Raw genomic sequence first — 18200 nt, forward strand, 5'->3', positions numbered from 1 at the left:
TGTTCAGAATATTTGTTTTATTTTTTATTTTTTGTCATATATCTTCTTGCTCCTGTTATCAGCTCTTCACATGAGACACATTGTTCCAAGAGGCACAATTGTTGTTTCTCATTTTGTTTTACGCTTGCTGTGTTCAGGGTCTTAATAAATAGTTTTTGCAAATCATTATTCAAATGTTTTTTTTTTTTTTTCATTGATTAAAATTTCCACATTTGTTTCGTTTAACATCACTTTTCTCAGAAACTACATCATGTAAAAAGATAATTCCTTGTATTTACACTCATCAGGTCCCAGTCAGCCTAAATAACAAAGAGAAATTAACAAATCGTGTCATGCAAGAGCTCGGGTCTTAGGAGGTTAACAATTTAAAACTACATTTTATATCTTTTGTCATGAAGGAAAAGTACTCAAAAGTTCTCTAAAACAAGAAGCATTAACTCACAAATATATAGTTAATGTTATGTTGAAGATTATATAAAAAAAAATTAAAAAAACAAAAAAACAAAACAAAACACAAGCACACACGTTTGTCACACATTTGGTTATTATTATTATTATTATTATTATTATTATTATTATTATTATTATTATTATATATTTACTTATTTATTTATATTTTTATTTTGCAAATTAACTTTTACATTCTCTACTAATTCCTCATAATCGACACGATGCATGAATAGAAATAAATAATCAAAAACAGTCCTATGTCCTGCGTCCTCGTCCGTGCGTAATGAACACACGCGTTTTCCATGGACTGTCATCAGTGGTCAGTTATCCCCTGCTCTGGTAATAGCGCGTGACCCCGTGGCCCTCGCCTTATTGGGCCGCTGGTGGGCTCGAGCGCGCGCGGGGGGCTTGTGTAACAGCCATGTGGGGCTCCTCGCTGCGCATCGTACCAGACCGCGGGGTGGGCCTATTCAGAGCGCGCACATCTGCCTCAGGAACGACCCGGTGTTATGCCATGAAACCCCCCCCCTTCCTGTCAAAGCGTGCCCCCCTCCTCCTCCTCCTCCTCCTCTTCCTCCGATCCTTTGCGAACTTTTTCTGCGCAGTTTCTCTGGACAACGTGGGTAAAACATGAACGTCTCCAAAGTCTTGACTAGTTTAACGTCATGTTTTCCGGTGTATTACGTGTTTATTCGATGTAAAAAAAAAAAAAAAAAAACAAGAAGTAGTGTGCCATTTTCATTACTGTACATACAAAATATCATCATCCCATCTCAGTATTATAATAAAGACGCAAAACTCGCAAAAACGTTGACCTTAAACTATAGTCCAGACTTAGAGAAGCTGTCTCTTCTTTGATTCACACTGTGCAGAGAAACGGTTCACAAAGGAGGTGAAGAAGGGGGCGCATTTTGGCAAAGGGGGGACTTTCATGGCACAAAAACAAGGACGTGTGCAGTAGCGCCCCCTGCTGTTAGATTGACGTTAGTGCGCACGCTGTTTCTGGTTCACTATGTCAAATTTTATCTCAAAAAGACCTTAGAGTTACATGCAAACAGTTCAGGCACTTGGACGTTGCAGGGCGTGCGTGTACAATGCTGTGTTATTGAGCAAGACACGTTTTGTTTTTTAACTTCTTTGGTGTTTTTGTCTTGCCCTGGACAGTTAGACCCTCAAAAGAAAGTCCAGCAACAGTTGGAGCGTTGCATACATGTTCCTGACAGTGTGCAGAACAAAGGTGCGTACAAATCCACAGTGACAGGCGCACAAAGCGAAAAAAGGGACCCCCTTCCCGTCCATCAGGCCCCTCCCTTCAGGCCCCTCACAGCTGGACCAGGTTTTACTCATCAAAGCCACATTCATGAACTATTTGTGCGTGGTGTAAAGTCACATCTTTTCGTCTCGCTGCAGTTTTTCACAGTAGCCGAGGTATTTGTACATTTCGTTTGAAAATGCAACACTGTTTTAACCGATTACACAACATAACAATGAATGGAGAGCAGACCACAGAGGGTGAATTTGTAGCTGAAATGACCACGTGAGGTGCTACTTTTGGGGAATGTGTTGTGTAATTGTGTTCTACTTCAAATCCCCCTCTCGACAAAAACGAAATAAAAAATAAAAGCCAGCACACACAGATGAATGCTGTTGTTGTGTCCTTGGGCAAGACACTTAACCCACCTCACCCTCAGTGTCTGCGTACACCGGTGTATGAATGTGTGCGTGAATGGGTGAGTGCTTCCTTGATGTAAAGCGCATTGAGTGGAAAAAAAATAGCATATAAAAAGGTAAAATGACCAAACCAAGTGGCAGAGTGGTTAGCAGTTACGCCTCAGCCTCACAACTAGAAGGTTCTGGGTTTAGCTCTGAGCCGGCCCGGGTCGTTCTGTGCAGAGTTTACATGTTCTCCTTGTCTGGGTGAGTTTACTCTGGGCACTGTATTGGTGCTTCCCATTGCTTCTGACAAGATAGATCTGGTGACAGACCCTAGTTTAATTTCCTGTGTATGGGTCAAATGCAGGAGAAGAATTTCACAAGGAATGAATAAAGTTGGGCTCCTTCACTTAGTTTGAGTAGCCTAAAGATAACGTCTGTATATTTTGTAACTTTATATATTTATGTATTTTTTTAAATTTATTTATGTATTATTATTATTATTATTATTATTATTATTATTATTATTATTATTGCTATTATTATTATTATTATTATTATTGTTATTATTATTATTAACTTATTTATTTATTTATCTGTTAGTTTGTTAGGAAAAGGCATTTTAAAACATCTGTACCAGTCACAGTGTTAATATTCCAGACTAAAGTAAACATCTTAATGCCACATAATATTGAAGAGTAACAGGCCAGAGCTCAAAATGTTCATGGAGCTGGTTTTCCGTCCTTCCACAGTTTAAAGCAGACACATTGTGCTTGTGTCTGCTCTATAGCTATAATCTATGACACTCGTGGATCATTATGTTACAGTCTGCACATTTTAAATCACAATATTTGTCTAAAATGACGTAATAAAAGAAACAAGGATGGATAGCTGCAGTTCACACCGGCGAGACACAGATTTTTTTTATTGAAGGTTTTGCACAATAGTAGAACAAAACCAAGTACAGCTGGCAAAGAATTTAGCAAACATTATATGACTCTGGAGTGATACACAGTTGTATAAATGCATAGATAGGGCGGCACAAACCATCAACAAGACTTCATTACCATATCTAGACCATTTAACCCATTCTGAATAGTAAACATCAGCCTGAAGCCTTAACATGTATCTCAAACCTTCCAAGTTTTCCGAGTTTTTTCAGTTAATTTGACCCAGTCTTATAGTAAAGGTGGGTCAGGTTAAAGCCAATGCCTTTTGTGTTTTTTTTTTAATTCACACATGTTTGAGTAATCCTTTATTATTAGTATATGGAGTTTAAAAACACAGTGGAGCACTTCCTGTATAACCGCATGACATCAGAAGGTGGAACAGAGTGTCATATGGGTCCTTTAACCTCACACAGGACCAGAATATGTGGATATGGTGAGTCTGAGGAGTTGTTTTTATGTTCCTACTCATTTGTCGCTTGGTGGTTATGAAGAAACATATTGTGATTTTCCAGCTGAATTCTCACCATTAAGAAGAACAAGGAGTTGAATGAGCAGTTTCACGTGTGCTTTCCCTCTGTTCGGCTTTGTAGAAGTGTCTTTGTCAGTCCAGTTTCCTCTGCTGTTTGTTAAACTACAGTAAAGTTTAGAAATGGCAGACGTACATCCCTTAGAGTTTGTGATACCAGATTATTTCAGTCAATGGAGGCTGGTCTAAATGTGTTTTTGTTACATTTGAAGGTAAATATTGTCTTAATTGTAAATATCTCAAGAAATAATTGTTTTCCAAGTTATAATTTCTTTCCAATACTGTATTTGAAAACCCGTGGTGGAACATAACAAAGTAAAAGTAGTAAAGTACTGTACTAAAAGTAGTAAAAGAACTGTACTTAAGTAAAAAATGTAGGTATTTGTACTTTACTTAGATTTAAAAGTGGATGATTTTGACTTCTACTTCACTACATTTGAGAGCAGTATCTGTACTTTCTACTTCGCTACATTTTTGAACAGGACTGAAAAGTAAAAGGCGGGGGGTTTATTTTTAACACGTTCATAATTTGATCAAAACAAAAATATACAGATAAAAACAGCTGCAAAATTACTACATTTGAAGATCTATAAAACCTCAAAATTTGTGAGAAATACTTTTACTTTCTACTCTTAAACCTTTACTTTAATACCATTTACAGTTACGCAAGTCGATTTTTCAACATGATACTTTTACTTTTACTTGAATATTTTTTTATCCAGTATCTGTACTTTTACTTAAGTAGCAAAATCAAGTACTTCTAACACCACCACTCTAGTATCTTTCAAGAAGCTGTAAATCCATCCCAGAGTCATGGATTTTTACCAAAATAACTACAAAATGCTGCTGAATCCTCCAGGTGTCACAGATTGAGAAAATAAAATTGGAGAAAGAAATAAGTATAGAGCAGTGGCACGTACTGGTGGAGGTAAAAACGCGGGTTGATCAGCAAAATGACATCTTGAAAATAAGTGATTAAAAATTACTGAAACGTGAACCACTCCAAATACAACTTTGAGAATGTAAATGAGAAGGGGAAACAACAATAACATGGGTTTAAAGCTTTGAAAAGTCAATTATTCCTGTAGTCAGTCTCTAATAGTCATCTGTGGTATTCTTTATGTTTTGTGAATGAGAGTCCAGTGTGTGTGTCCCTCTGGAGCAGATGCTGCAGACTCAGGAGGTGTTGTTTTGCTGCCCCCTGCTGTCAGGCCGCGCTCTGCCCCACATCCGTGTTTGTTTGGAATGCCTTCACAGAGTCCTCAGGAGGTCCGGCAGCAGTGTGCACGGTCACAGCCAAAATAAAAACTCACACAATGATGACAAGATTTACATGTTGGTCAAAGTGTCATGTGTGTCACGCTTTCATTTCACTCAGGAGCCACGTAGAGCCTTTGCTGTGGCCTCCACCTGTGTGATCCCTACAGCTCACACTAAATCTACCACTTTAAAGGACCTCTACCTGTTTTTTCACTTGTGTTTAAGCGTAATTTGTCTTACTGCTGTAGATATTTTATATAAGCAGGTTTTGAGGTCTGTTGTGTACTGCTCAGTGGTGGAAGGTAACGTAAGGGAAGTACATGTAGTAAAGTGCTGTACTTAAGTAGAATTTTTTAGGTATTTGTACTTTTAACAGTGGATACTTTTTACTTTTATTTCACTACATTTGAGAGCTGTATCTGTACTTTCTCTCTACTGCATTTTTTTAACAGGACTGAAAAGTAAAAGTACTTTTCATATGATCTGAGGGGATATTTTTATCATATTTGTAAAAACGTCCTGACTAAAGTTTTCGAGTTCAAAAGTTTTGGCTTTGAGCAAAACAAAAATAAATACACATAATTCAAAAGAAAAAATATGAAACTGATTCATATTGTTACTGTTGATCAAAATCTGTATCTTTTTAATCAATATTACAACATTTACACTTTAACAAACATAATGTGCATTTTTAAGTCGGTACTTAAATACTTTTACTTAAGCAGATTTTTTCATGTGATACTTTTAACTGAGTAACTTTTTATCTTTGTATCTGTACTTTTACTTACTAAGTAACAACATTAAGTACTTCATCCACCATACTGTCTGCATGCAAATATAATGTATTCATAATAGTTGTTGTTATCTTTACCATAACATGAAAACTGTACTGCTTATAAACTCATCGTGGTGAATAATTAGGATACTCACAATGCGCAAGTTTAGTGAGGAATAGCTCTGGACCACTGCAAACTGTGGATGTGAATCTAAAACCTCTTCAGCCGTGTTTTTGGTGAAGGAACAACATCTTAACATGGTAGAAAGCAGATTTTGCATAATTCCCATTCTTTAAAATGTACTAGCTCTGTTTTTCACTAACTGAAGGCAATAAAAATCAAGTACAGTACCTTTAACCTGTTTAACGTGTGAGCCGTGTCAGTGATCCAGCAGATCCCCTGGTGCTCTGTTCCTTGGAGATGGCTCAAAGTTTCATGGTCCTATGGCTGCTCCCTGTGGACCTCCACGTGTGTGAAGCCTACGACAGTGAACCGTGTGACTCTTTTACTCTTTTTAGCTTGTTTTTACGTCCTGAAAGTCGCTGCAGAACATAGACAGAATCCTCTCACAAAATGGAATCAGTCATTTTGAGGTGAAAAAAAGATTTATTGCCAAACAGTAGAGACAGAGATGATTGCAAACAGTGATGGTCCAACACTTTAAATGCACACAGAGACCTGGGGGCTTCTGTGGAGGGGACATAGGGGGGCGGGGCTTGTGTGCGTCGGTCATAGGGTGCGGGGTTTGTGTGAGGTGGTTAAAGGGCTTGGGGTTTGTGTGAGGTGGACATATGGGGCGGAGCTTGGTGAGTTGGTCCTAGGGGGGTGGGGCTTGTGTAAGGTGGTCTTATGAATGGGGCAGCATCATAGGGGGGCGGGGCTTGTGTGCGGAGGTCATAGGGTGGCGAGGCTTGTGTGAGGTGGTCATAGGAGGCTGTGTGACGTGGTAGTAGGGGGGGCAGAGCTTGCGTGAGGTGGTTATAGGGGGCGGAGCTTGTGTGAGGTGGTCCGAGACGGGCTTCTGTGAGGTGGTCAGATGGGCACGGCAGCATCACAGAGGGGCGGGGGGTGTGTGACGTGGTCATAAGGGTACGGAGCTGTGTGCGACCCTGTGCCACGCCCGCTCCAGCTCCTCCATCACGGGCAGAGGACCCTCGTACATGTTGGTCTTTATGGCTCGCAGTTTGTCCTGGTAATCCTGAGGCAAACCGTTCTGTGCTGCTCCCATCACGATCACCTGAGGACACAGCACCAGTCAGGGAGGACGTTTTATCAGGGGAGGTTCACGATTGTCTTGTTAGTTTGTGTCTTGTATCACTTGTCATTACGTCAGTGTAATCCCATTCATCCAGGAAACATCCAAGGTAGGAAATGTTTCAGTTTTAGTCATCTGGACATTGTTTTTGCAATCAAGATGTTTCGGCTAACGTCCAGAAGCCATTTTCAGTCTGATGATACTTACCAGAAACACTAGGGTTTATAACACAGTGTCCAGATGAGTGGCTTAGTACCTTTTGTACCTTATCACTTGCCATTGTCTAACATCACAAAAAAGTCCCATTGTCAAGTCAAATTTATTTATAAAGCACATTTAAAAACACCCACAGCTGCCCAAAGTGCTGTACACAGGTGATGTAAAGTGCAATCTTAAAAACACATGCAAACACAATAGAATACAACAGTCCTGCTCAACTCCTGTTAAAAGCAAATAAATGAGTTTTCAACAAAGATTTAAAAATATTTAAAGATTGGCCTGTTCTAATACCCAGAGGAAGACTGTCCCAGAGTCGGGGACCAGGTATAACAAAAGCCCAGTCCCCTCGAGTTTGGGCCTGTGTGTCATTACAAGTGCGTCCTCCTTTACATAAACAAATGAGTTCAAGTGGAAATATAACAGCAATGAATATAATGCCATACTGCGGAACATCTTTAGCAAAGAGACAGGCAGATAGCTGACTCCACTGGAAAAGTTAGATCACCTTCAATATTGTCATAGTAAAATACTGGATATCGGCCACAACATTAACGTGGAAAATGTGTGGACTCTATCCTTAAAGAGGGGGTTTTACGCCAAATTGCCTTCATCAAAAACATCCCTGAAGAGGTTTAATTTGTCATCTGTGCATGTTTGAGTCATTTTGCGATCTCTCCGGGGCTTTATTTGAATCCTTGAATACAGCATTTTCAAAACAATAAAAAGGAACATGGTGATCTAAATATGTTATGTGTTAGCAGTCAATACCTCATAGTTGTAAAATACCCCCTCAGTAACAGAAACACAAATTTGTGCATTTTCTATTTGGATATTTAAAAAAACAGCTAATTTTCAATAGATCTGTACCAGCCCCTTTCTCCCATCTGAAATTACGACATCAAATTCTAGCCCTCCATGAGCTCAGATAGTCACAAAGTTGAAATGACAACAACCCCAGTGTCTAGCCCTCCCTGATTTGGCCCACATTTGAGCTCTCCGCACACATCTGGAGCAGCGGGCCTCCTGACCTCCACAGCTCAGCCAGGCTCATCCAGAATGTTCTTTTGCACATGTAGCCTCACACACGAGCTTTGTCTGTGGCTTTTGTCTCTTTGTTGGGGTTTGGACGTGCACCTTTCTGCTCCCAACACAATCTATCCCCAGTGTGTTTGTGCCGTGTGACCAGCAGTACGCACGTGTGAGACAGGTCAAAACATGTCAACACGAGCACGTACTAACGGTCTATTATGGTTCGACATAACCTAGATTTTTTTCAGTACATACAGATATCCAGTATGTCTTAATATTGTGGATCAAACTGACAGTGACACCTTTTAGGCCTGTAGTTGGCTAAGGAAATTCTTAATTGGCTAAAGACACGTCCTGCTGATCTATTGGTTGAATAAAAAGGGGGCGTGGCTCAATACTATTACATATCTCTGTGTATCTGACCCAAACTCACTAGACTCACAAGACTACACCTGCACAGGAGTTCATGCAAAAACAACTATTTTGGAGAAAAAAGTACTAGGAAACATGTAAAAAGGTAGACAGTTGTGCTAGGTTTGTTTTTAATGTAGATAGGCCCTGTAATTGTGTAGATATGAAAGGTTTGTGTGCATGTGTGCGTGTGTATGATATGTGTGTGTTTGTATGCATGTGTGTGTCTGTGTGAGTTTGATGAGAAGGTCAGCTGCAGTGACGTTTGTCGACAGAGCGTTACCTTCAGATACTGTGGAGATGGTGGGGCGTAAACACAGCTGTTCATGATGTAGGTGCGGCAGCTCAGGTCTTCTCCTCTGGTCCTCACAGAGAGCTCCACCGGGCTGTAGGCTCCTAGCGTCACGTTCTCCTGACTGTAGCAGAAGGTCCAGGTCAACATGTACAGAGAAACCGGTCGGATCACGCCTCTCTTGTCTACCACCCTCTCGCCTCACCTGTCCAGAGACACCAGGTCTGACACACCCCCTCAGATCTACCTGTCTACTCTATAACCCCTCCTTGGGGAAAGAAGGCACCTAATGTGTCTGTTATTAATGTTCATATCTTTATTTATGGACAAAATAGCAAAATAAAAACACCAGGATCATGTAGGGCGGGTTAATATGAACATTTTAGTAGCAAAATGACGAGCCTGACAGCAGCAGTTGCAGAGAGAAGGGCAGCGTTTTTTCAATAGAAAGTGAACTGGAGCCAGACGGAGACCAAAGCGCGCCCATGCTCACTTCCTATTTGAAATGCGGCAGCTAGCAGGATAGCTATGTTCATTTACAGTGGGGCAAAAAGTATTTATAGGTTCACTTCAACTTTGAGAGACAGAATGGGGAGAAATAATCCAGGAAATCATATTGTAGGATTTTTTATGAATTAATTGGTAAATTCCTCGGTAAAATAAGTATTTTGTCACCTACAAACAAACAAGATTTCTGGCTCTCAGAGACCTGTAACTTCTTCTTTAAGAGGCTCCTCTGTCCTCCACTCGTTTCCTGTATTAATGGCACCTGTTTGAACTCGTTCGTTTCAGTATAAAAGACACATGTCCACAACCTCAAACAGTCAGACTCCAAACTCCACTATGGCCAAGACCAAAGAGCTGTCAAAGGAACCACAAACAAAACTGTAGACCTGCACCAGGCTGGGAAGAATGAATCTGCAATAGGTGCAGCTTGATGTGAAGAAATCAACTGTGAGAGCAATTATTAGAAAATGGAAAACATATGGTAACCAATACCACCATTAGGACCACAAAACTAACATAGAGCAATATTGACCAACACTGAGTATGACATCAATAATAAAACCTGTTATCGCTATCTTTACTTTTATTATTAATATTATTAGTATTACTTCTTTATCTCCGCACACACACTCATACACCCCCACACACACCCCCACACACACCCCCACACACACACCCCCACACACACACACACACATATTTACAAAGAAAACCTACCAAGACAGAATAACACCCCAACACTTTTACACATCAACACAACTTTCTCTGTAAATAGTAAGCTGTAAATATTGTTTGCTAGAAGCATTTGGATGATCCAGAAGAGGATTGGGAGAATGTCATATGGTCAGATGAAACGAAAATACTACTTTTTGGTAAAAACTCAACTTGTTGTGTTTGGAGGAGAAAGAATGCTGAGTTGCATCCAAAGAACACTATACCTACTGTGAAGCATGGGGGTGGAAACATCATGCTTTGGGGTTGTTTTTCTACAAAGGGACCAGGACGACTGATCCGTGTGAAGGAAAAAATGAATGGGGCCATGTATCATGAGATTTGGAGTGAAAACCTCCTTCCATCACCAAAGGCATTGAAGGAAGGAGTGGTTTCATAAGAAGCATTTCATGGTCCTGGAGTGGCCTAGCCAGTCTCCAGATCTCAACCCCATAGAAAATATTTGGAGGGAGTTAAAAGTCCCAAGACATCACTGCTCTAGAGGAGATCTGCAGGAGGAATGGGCCAAACTACAGCAACAGTGTGTGAAAACCTTGTGGAGACTTACAGAAAACATTTGACCTCTGTCATTGCCAACAAAGGCTATATAACAAAGTATCGAGATGAACTTTTGTTATTGACCAAATACTTAATTCTTAAAAAATTTGTGATGTTTGTGATTTTCTGGATTTTTATTTTTCTCATTCTGTCTCTCATAGTTGAACTGTACCCATGTACCTTTTACAGGCCTCTTTGATCTTTTTAAGTGGGAGAACTTGCACAATTGGTGGCTGACTAGATACTTTTTTGCCTCACTATATATATACAGTCTATGTCCACCCCCTCCTGCCTCACCTGTCCAGGGACTCCAGGTCAGCCACACTCAGCCTCCACACCACGCCCCACACTTCGTCGCCCGGGCTGTGTTCGATGGTGGCCACTCCCCCATGCCATCGCTCACTGGCCCGCCCCTTGTGGTTCCCAAACACCAGCCTGAAGTTCTGCACAGGACACACAGTTGATGGTTTATATGTATTTCTGATTAGTGTCAATACATTTTATTTCTCATAGGTTGGGTTCACGTGACATAAGAACATTCTAAAACACCTATAGTTTAAAGCAGACTTACTCTACAAAATCGACTTTTCAGAGTTTGCAAACATGTTACAGTTGTTTCCTTCTCATTTACCCTCTCAGTGTTGTATTTGTGTTGTAGTTGTTTGTGTGATTAGTGCATGTTTGAGCGATCTTCAATCACTTATTTCCAAGTGGCCCCGTTTTCAGACCACCTGTGACACTTATGAATCATTGTGTTATAATTTGCACATTTTAAATCTCAATATTGAAACAACTTAATAAAAGAAACAAATCCGCTGACTTCCATGTAAGAAAAGTGCGGTGTGCAGTGGGAGCTGAAGTCACTGTAAACATCACAGCAGTGGGTGGACGTGAGAGGTGGTTAAAGCGAAGGTTGATGAGCAAAATGCTGTCTTGAAAATATGCAAATAAAGATTGGTCAAAACTGCTCAAAACACCCCAAATACAAATTCAGCTGAGAACATGTTGAGAGGAAACAGCTACAACATAGTTAAGTGCTTTGAAAAGTGTTTTTGCAGAGCAGACCTGCTTTAAGCTAACAATTCTCACACACTATGTAACTTTTCTAGTGGCATGTTGGTCTCCATGGAGATGTTAGTGTTTTGCTTGTTCAACTGTATGTCATGTTGTTTATTGGAGATAAAAACAACAACAAAAAAACACTCTTATAAAAATAGCGTGTGCACTTGCCTCTCCACAGATAGAGAGAAGCCAGAAAAGTTACACATTGTACCTTTAATTATTAAAACCAGTCAGAAATATATAAATTGTGTATTCTTCAAATCTGAATCATTCTAAACTAGTCATAAATGTAGAAATAAAACAGGTTCGAGTCATTTTTCCCCCTGAGGATTGTGACCTGGCAGGGCCGTACCTTGAGCCGGGCCACACAGTGCACGGTGGCGGACGGGTTCTTCAGTGTCAGGCGTTCCTTCAGCAGGTTACTGCCATAGGCGAAGTACAGGAAGGTGCTGGAGGTCTCCATAAAGCTGATAGTGGGCTCCATGGCTCTGGTGAGCTGCATTCTGGTGTTGGTGGACTCTGTGCTGATGTCGGTGGGTTCCGTGCTGGTGTTGGTGGACTCTGTGGTTCTTGTGGTGGGTTCCATGGTTCTGGTGGTGGGCTCCATGCTGGTGGGACTGAGCGCTGTGTTGACAGTGGACTGGGGCTGGCGGTCTCATCACAGCTGACCATTCACATGCAAATAACCTGTGCTCTGTTCAACTACAACAGCTTTGTCCCAGCACTAACATGCCTGAGGGAGGACAGCTTTAACCTGCAGATAGAGACACATACGACACATGCAAGTTTGTCTCATTCTCAGTTTATGGACAGGCCTCATGTGAAAGCTCAGAACCTCCAGAATTCACTCAAAGAATTCACTAAATAAATAACTCTGATTAGCTAGTTTGTATAAGCACTGCTATAGTTTATTATTATACTGATTTTATGTGAAGACAGTGCGACTCACAGATATATGTTCAGGACATGTATGAGATATTACGACTGATAATCAACTGAGTAAACAGGGCAATGACGGCTGAAAGGGCTGCCACTGGCTCCAGGTGCTGGGGGGTTTAGGTTGGCTGAGGTTTAAAACAACTGGATTACAGTATTGGCTCCTCCACCTAGAATCAAACCTAAAATGATTCAATATGATTTCAGAGCTCATAAAGTGATACAAGTATACTGTGTGTTTGTGTTTATCGCTACGGTAACTGTAATTACCACTCTATAACACACGAATCAGTTCTTATTAGTAACCATTTGCTGTGTAGATGCTTGAAATGTCTCTTTTAAAACAATTCAAACCGTTTACCACTTTAGGATTGTTAGAAAATATCCTTATGTAACGCCACAGACTCATTCAGGGGTGTACTCGAGTATTTGGTATTCACTTAGCCCCCTCTACTGGTCAAAGAAGCAATCACAGGTTTTAGGGAGGGAGTGATGGAGCCCATAGAAGGCCCTGTGTGCAGTCTGTCAATGTGGAGCAGAGAAGCAGAAGGTCAGAGGGAGGAGATGATGCAGAAGAGGGACAGAGGGAGCAGAGGATGAAGAGCAAAGATGCAGTTGTTTCTTCGCTCATTTTCTCATCTTTCGTCTCCTCACTCCTCTTCCCTTTTGTTTCCTCACTCCACTCTCCTCTTTTGTCTCCACTCTCCTCTTTTGGCTCCTTTCTCGATTATTCTTTCGTCTTTTGTCTCCTCCTGTCACCTCCTTTCTCTTTGCCCACCTCCTCTCTTCTTTTTTGTCTCCTTGCTCCTCTTTCACCTCCTCTCTCCTTGCTTGTCTTTTCTCTCTCTCCTCCTCTTTTGTCTCCTCTCTGCTCTCTCAACTCTTCTCTCCTCCTTTCTCTCCTCTCTTGCCTGCTCTCGTCTCCTCTCTTGTCTCTTTGCTCATCTCCTCGCTCTTATTTTGTTTCCTCGCTCCTCACTTATCTCCTCTTTCGTTGCTCGCCTCCTCTCTCTACTATTATCTTCTGCCTTTTCTCTCCTCTCCTCTCTACTTTCTCACCTCCTCCTATTGGGTCCTCTCTCCTTTCTTCACCCCACTTTTGTCTCCTCTCTCCTCTTTTGTCTCACCTCTCTTTGCTTGTCTCCTCTCCCATCTCCTCACTCCTGGCTCGTCTCCTCTTTTCTTTCCCCACTCCTCTCTACTCTTTTGTCCCCTCATTCCTCTCTCGTCTTTTGTCTCCTCTCTTCTTGCTCGTATCCTCTCTCGTTTCCTCTCCCACCTCCTCACTCCTTGCCCGTCTCCTCTCTCCTCTTGTGTCCTTACACCTCTCCTCTCTCCACTTTTGTCTCCTCTTTTGTCTCATCTCTCCTTGGTCTTCTCTCTCATTTCCTCCTCCCACCTCCTCTCTCCTGGCTCCTCTCCTCTTTTGTCCCCTCACTCCTCTCTCACCTGCTCTCTCCTCTTTTGTCTCCTCTCACCTTTCTCCTCTTTTATTTGCTCTCTCCTCTTTTGTCCCCTCACTCCTCTATTTCTTTTGTTTCCTCACTCCTCTCTCTGCTGTTCTGTCCCCTCACTCCTCTCTCAACTGCTCTGTCCTCTTTTGTTCCCTCACTTCACTTGTCCCCTCACTCCTCTCTCGCCTCCTCTCTCCTCTTTTGTTCCCTCACTTCTCTCCTCTTTTGTCTCCTCTCTCCTTTCTCCTCTTTTGCCCCCTCACTCCTCTATTCTCTTTTGTTTCCTCACTCCTCTCTCTACTGTTCTGTCCCCTCACTCCTCTCTCAACTGCTCTGTCCTCTTTTGTTCCCTCACTTCTCTCCTCTTTTGTCTCCTTTCTTCTTGCTCGTCTCCTCTCTCATCTCCTTTCTTTTTGCTCACCCCCTCTCTTCTCTTTTGTCTCCTTGCTCGTCTTTCGCCTCCTCTCTCCTTGTTCGTATCCTCTCTCCTCTTGTGTCCTCACACCTCTCCTCTCTCCACTTTTGTCTCCTCTTTTGTCTCAGCTCTCCTTGGTGTCCTCTCGTTTCCTCCTCCTACCTCCTCTCTCCTGACTCGTCTCCTCTTTTGTCCCCTCACTCCTCTTTCCTCTCTCCTCTTTTCTCCCCTCACTCCTCTCTCACCTGCTCTCTCACTCCTTTCTCCTCTTTTATTTGCTCTCTCCTCTTTTGTCCCCTCACTCCTCTATTTCTTTTGTTTCCTCACTCCTCTCTCTGCTGTTCTGTCCCCTCACTCCTCTCTCAACTGCTCTGTCATCTTTTGTTCCCTCACTTCGCTTGTCCCCTCACTCCTCTCTCGCCTCCTCTCTCCTCTTTTGTTCCCTCACTTCTCTCCTCTTTTGTCTCCTCTCTCCTTTTTCCTCTTTTGTCCCCTCACTCCTCTATTTCTTTTGTTTCCTCACTCCTCTCTCTACTGTTCTGTCCCCTCACTCTACTCTCCTCTTTTGTTTCCTCTTTTCTCCCCTCACTCCTCGCTCGCCTGCTCTCTCACTCCTTTCTCCTCTTTTATTTGCTCTCTCCTCTTTAGTCTCCTCACTCCTTGCTCGTCTCCTTTTTTGTTTCCTCACTCCTCTCACCTCTTCTGTCCCCTTACTCCTCTCTCCTCTTTTGTCTCCTCTCTCCTTGCTCGTCTCCTCTCCCACCTCCTCGCTCCTTGCTCGTCTTTTGTTTCCTATATCCTCATTTGTCCCCTCACTCCTCTCTCCTCTTTTGTTTCCTCTCTCCTGTTTTGTCCCCTCACTCCTCTCTCCTCTTTAGCTTCCTCTCTCCTCTTTTCTCTCCTCACTTCTCTCTTGCCTGCTCTCTCCTCTTTTGTTCTCTCACTCCTTTCTCCTCTTTTATTTGCTCTCTCCTCTTTTGTCTCCTCACTCCTTGCTCGTCTCCTTTTTTGTTTCCTCACTCCTCTCTCCTCTTCTGTCCCCTTACTCCTCTCTCCTCTTTTGTCTCCTCTCTCCTTGCTCGTCTCCTGTCTCCTTGCTCGTCTCCTCTCTCGTTTCCTCTCCCACCTCCTCGCTCCTTGCTCGTCTTTTGTTTCCTATATCCTCATTTGTCCCCTCTCTCCTCTTTTGTCTCCTCTCTCCTTGCTCGTCTCCTCTCTCCTTGCTCGTCTCCTCGCTCGTGCTCCACAAGCCCCTCCTCCTCGTGCTCAGTCTGGCTCTGTAGTTTTTCTTCGCGGAGAGCAGCGACACTGAAACTTTCCGAAGGTAAGCGGCTTTGTTTGTTTATTTGTTTGTTTGTTGTGAGTTAGTGAAACGTGCGTAACAGCGGCGTGACGCGGGCTGCAGACCGTGCGCCGCGCGAGCGTTGAGCGTAAAGTGACGCAACTGATCGGTTGTTCAAGTTGAAGTTGTTGAAGTTTGTTCTGAAGTGAAGATGCGGCGAAAACAGAGCTCCTCTTTGGCCCCGGGACCGAGCCGGAGCTCCTCTGTCACTGTGCGCCGCGTTACTCATTTGGAAGTAAGACCTAACTTATTACTGAAGAAAATATAAGACAGCGCACGTAAACGTCAATTTATCCCCAGAAACTATTACAAATATAACACTAATATCGTAAAAAAACATGGGCTGCAAATTAATTATAAATTCGTAACTACATCGTGTCATAGAAGTTATTTATTCACCCTTTTTCATCTTAAATGTAATCCCTTTTTTTGTTTGTTTGTTTGTTTTTTGTCATAGACCTAGTAAGTTATTTATCGTGACAAGCCTTGTTCGTTTTTGTTTATTTACCCTACGTAAATCTAGTGAATTTGCAAACCCGCAGTGACAAATGATGCGAGGATAATAACAGAGACGTGCGGGGGTTTACGTGGCGCTGCGCTCTGTCTCCTGTGGCACCTCAGAGCGTTCTTGTTTTCCCGGGGCAGTGCCATATGTGCGCGGTGTGTGTGTGTGTGTGTGTGTGTGTGTGTGTGTGTGTGTGGGGGTGTGTGTGTGGGTGTGTGGGGGTGTGTGTGTGTGTGTGTGTGGGTGGGTGGGTGTGTGTGTGTATGTGTATGGAGTCGACCACCGCGCGCTCGTTCCATACGTGACCGTTTTTACGCGTGAGGTGTCTCCAGATTAGGAGATGCCCGTGCGCTCAGTCCCAGCTCCGAACATTTGCGCTCTGGCCGTATTTGGTAAAGCAGAGCCGGAGCTGTCATCTTCACACATGATACGAGCTCCAGCACTATATTATCTAAACATCTAAGTCCTGGTTTAATTCTGGTTCAGACTTAAGACCCGGTTCAGACCTGCTTGAGTCCTGGTTCTGTTTTTGTATCTGGTTTGGTCCTGGTTCAGTGCCTGTTAAGGCGTGTTTAGTCCTGATTCAGTCCTGGTTTAGTCCTGTTTTAGTCCTAGTTCAATCCTGGTTTAGTCCTGATTCAGTCCTGGTTTAGTCCTGTTTTAGTCCTAGTTCAATCCTGGTTTAGTCCTGATTCAGTCCTGGTTTAGTCCTGTTTTAGTCCTAGTTCAATCCTGTTTTAGTCCTGTTATAGTCCTATTTCAGTCCTATTTCAGTCCTGGTTTAATCCTGATTCAGCCCTAGTTCAGTCCTGGTTTAGTCCTTTTTTAGTCCTGGTTCAGCCCTAGTTCAGTCCTGGTTCAGCCCTTGTTCAGTACTGGTTTAGTCCTAGAATAGTCCTGGTTTAGTCCTGTTTTAGTCCTATTTTAGTCCAATTTTAGTCCTGGTTCAGCCCTAGTTCAGTCCTGGTTCAGCCCTTGTTCAGTACTGGTTTAGTCCTAGAATAGTCCTGGTTTAGTCCTGTTTTAGTCCTATTTTAGTCCAATTTTAGTCCTGGTTCAGCCCTTGTTCAGTTCTGGTTCAATCCTAGAACAGTCCTGGTTTAGTTCTGTTTTAGTCCTGTTTTTGTCCTGTTTTAGTCCTGTTTTAGTCCTACTTCAATCCTGGTTTAGTCCTGGTTCAGTCCAGGTTCAGTCCTACTTCAGTCAAGGTTCAGTCCTGGTTCAGTCCTAGTTTAGTCCTACTCCAGTCCTGGTTCAGTCCTGATTCAGTCCTGTTTTAGTCCTACTTCAGTCCTAGTTTAGTCCTGTTTTAGTCCTACTTCAATCCTGGTTTAGTCCTGGTTCAGTCCTGGTTCAGTCCTAGTTTAGTCCTACTCCAGTCCTGGTTCAGTCCTAATTTAGTCCTGGTTCAGTCCTGGTTCAGTCCTAGTTTAGTCCTACTCCAGTCCTGATTCAGTCCTAATTTAGTCCTGGTTCAGTCCTAGTTTAGTCCTACTCCAGTCCTGGTTCAGTCCTAATTTAGTCCTGGTTCAGTCCTGGTTCAGTCCTAGTTTAGTCCTACTCCAGTCCTGATTCAGTCCTAGTTTAGTCCTGGTTCAGTCCTGGTCCAGTCCTGGTTCAGTCCTGGTTCAGTCCTGGTCCAGTCCTGGTCCAGTCCTGGTCCAGTCCTGGTCCAGTCCTGGTCCAGTCCTGGTTCAGTCCTGGTTCAGTCCTGGTCCAGTCCTGGTCCAGTCCTGGTTCAGTCCTGGTTCAGTCCTGGTTCAGTCCTCTCTCATGTAGATGACAGTGTTCTGGGGTTAATGTGGTGTTTAGTCCTGAGTGTTTCAGAAGCAGCTGTTACAGACAGATTTGTTTCTCACTGTTCTTCCTCTTCTTCTCTCTATCCTCTG

General features: G+C 42.7%; 2 protein-coding genes across 3 annotated transcripts in view; one reads left to right on the forward strand and one right to left on the reverse strand.

Moving 5' to 3' along the window:
• Positions 1-6696: 6696 nt before the first annotated feature.
• On the reverse strand, positions 6697-12122 carry ggctb (gamma-glutamylcyclotransferase b). Its single transcript, XM_033980854.1, has 4 exons — positions 12012-12122; positions 10895-11040; positions 8813-8945; positions 6697-6852 (listed from the first exon to the last, which is right to left on the reverse strand). The coding sequence occupies exons 1-4, from the start codon at positions 12120-12122 to the stop codon at positions 6697-6699; spliced, it is 546 nt and encodes a 181-aa protein (XP_033836745.1).
• A 3613-nt stretch (positions 12123-15735) lies between these two features.
• The window catches only part of pear1 (platelet endothelial aggregation receptor 1), a 56956-nt gene continuing 54491 nt past the window's right edge, over positions 15736-18200 (forward strand). Inside the window, exon 1 of one of the 2 annotated variants that reach the window (XM_033980856.2) lies at positions 15736-15788. The gene's annotated coding sequence lies outside the window, so the exon portion shown is untranslated. The remainder of the gene's footprint in view (positions 15789-18200) is intronic. The other variant, XM_055227929.1, reaches the window with a different exon arrangement.

Source organism: Periophthalmus magnuspinnatus, chromosome 16, assembly GCF_009829125.3.
Source record: "Periophthalmus magnuspinnatus isolate fPerMag1 chromosome 16, fPerMag1.2.pri, whole genome shotgun sequence".
NCBI classification, from domain to species: Eukaryota; Metazoa; Chordata; class Actinopteri; order Gobiiformes; family Gobiidae; genus Periophthalmus; species Periophthalmus magnuspinnatus.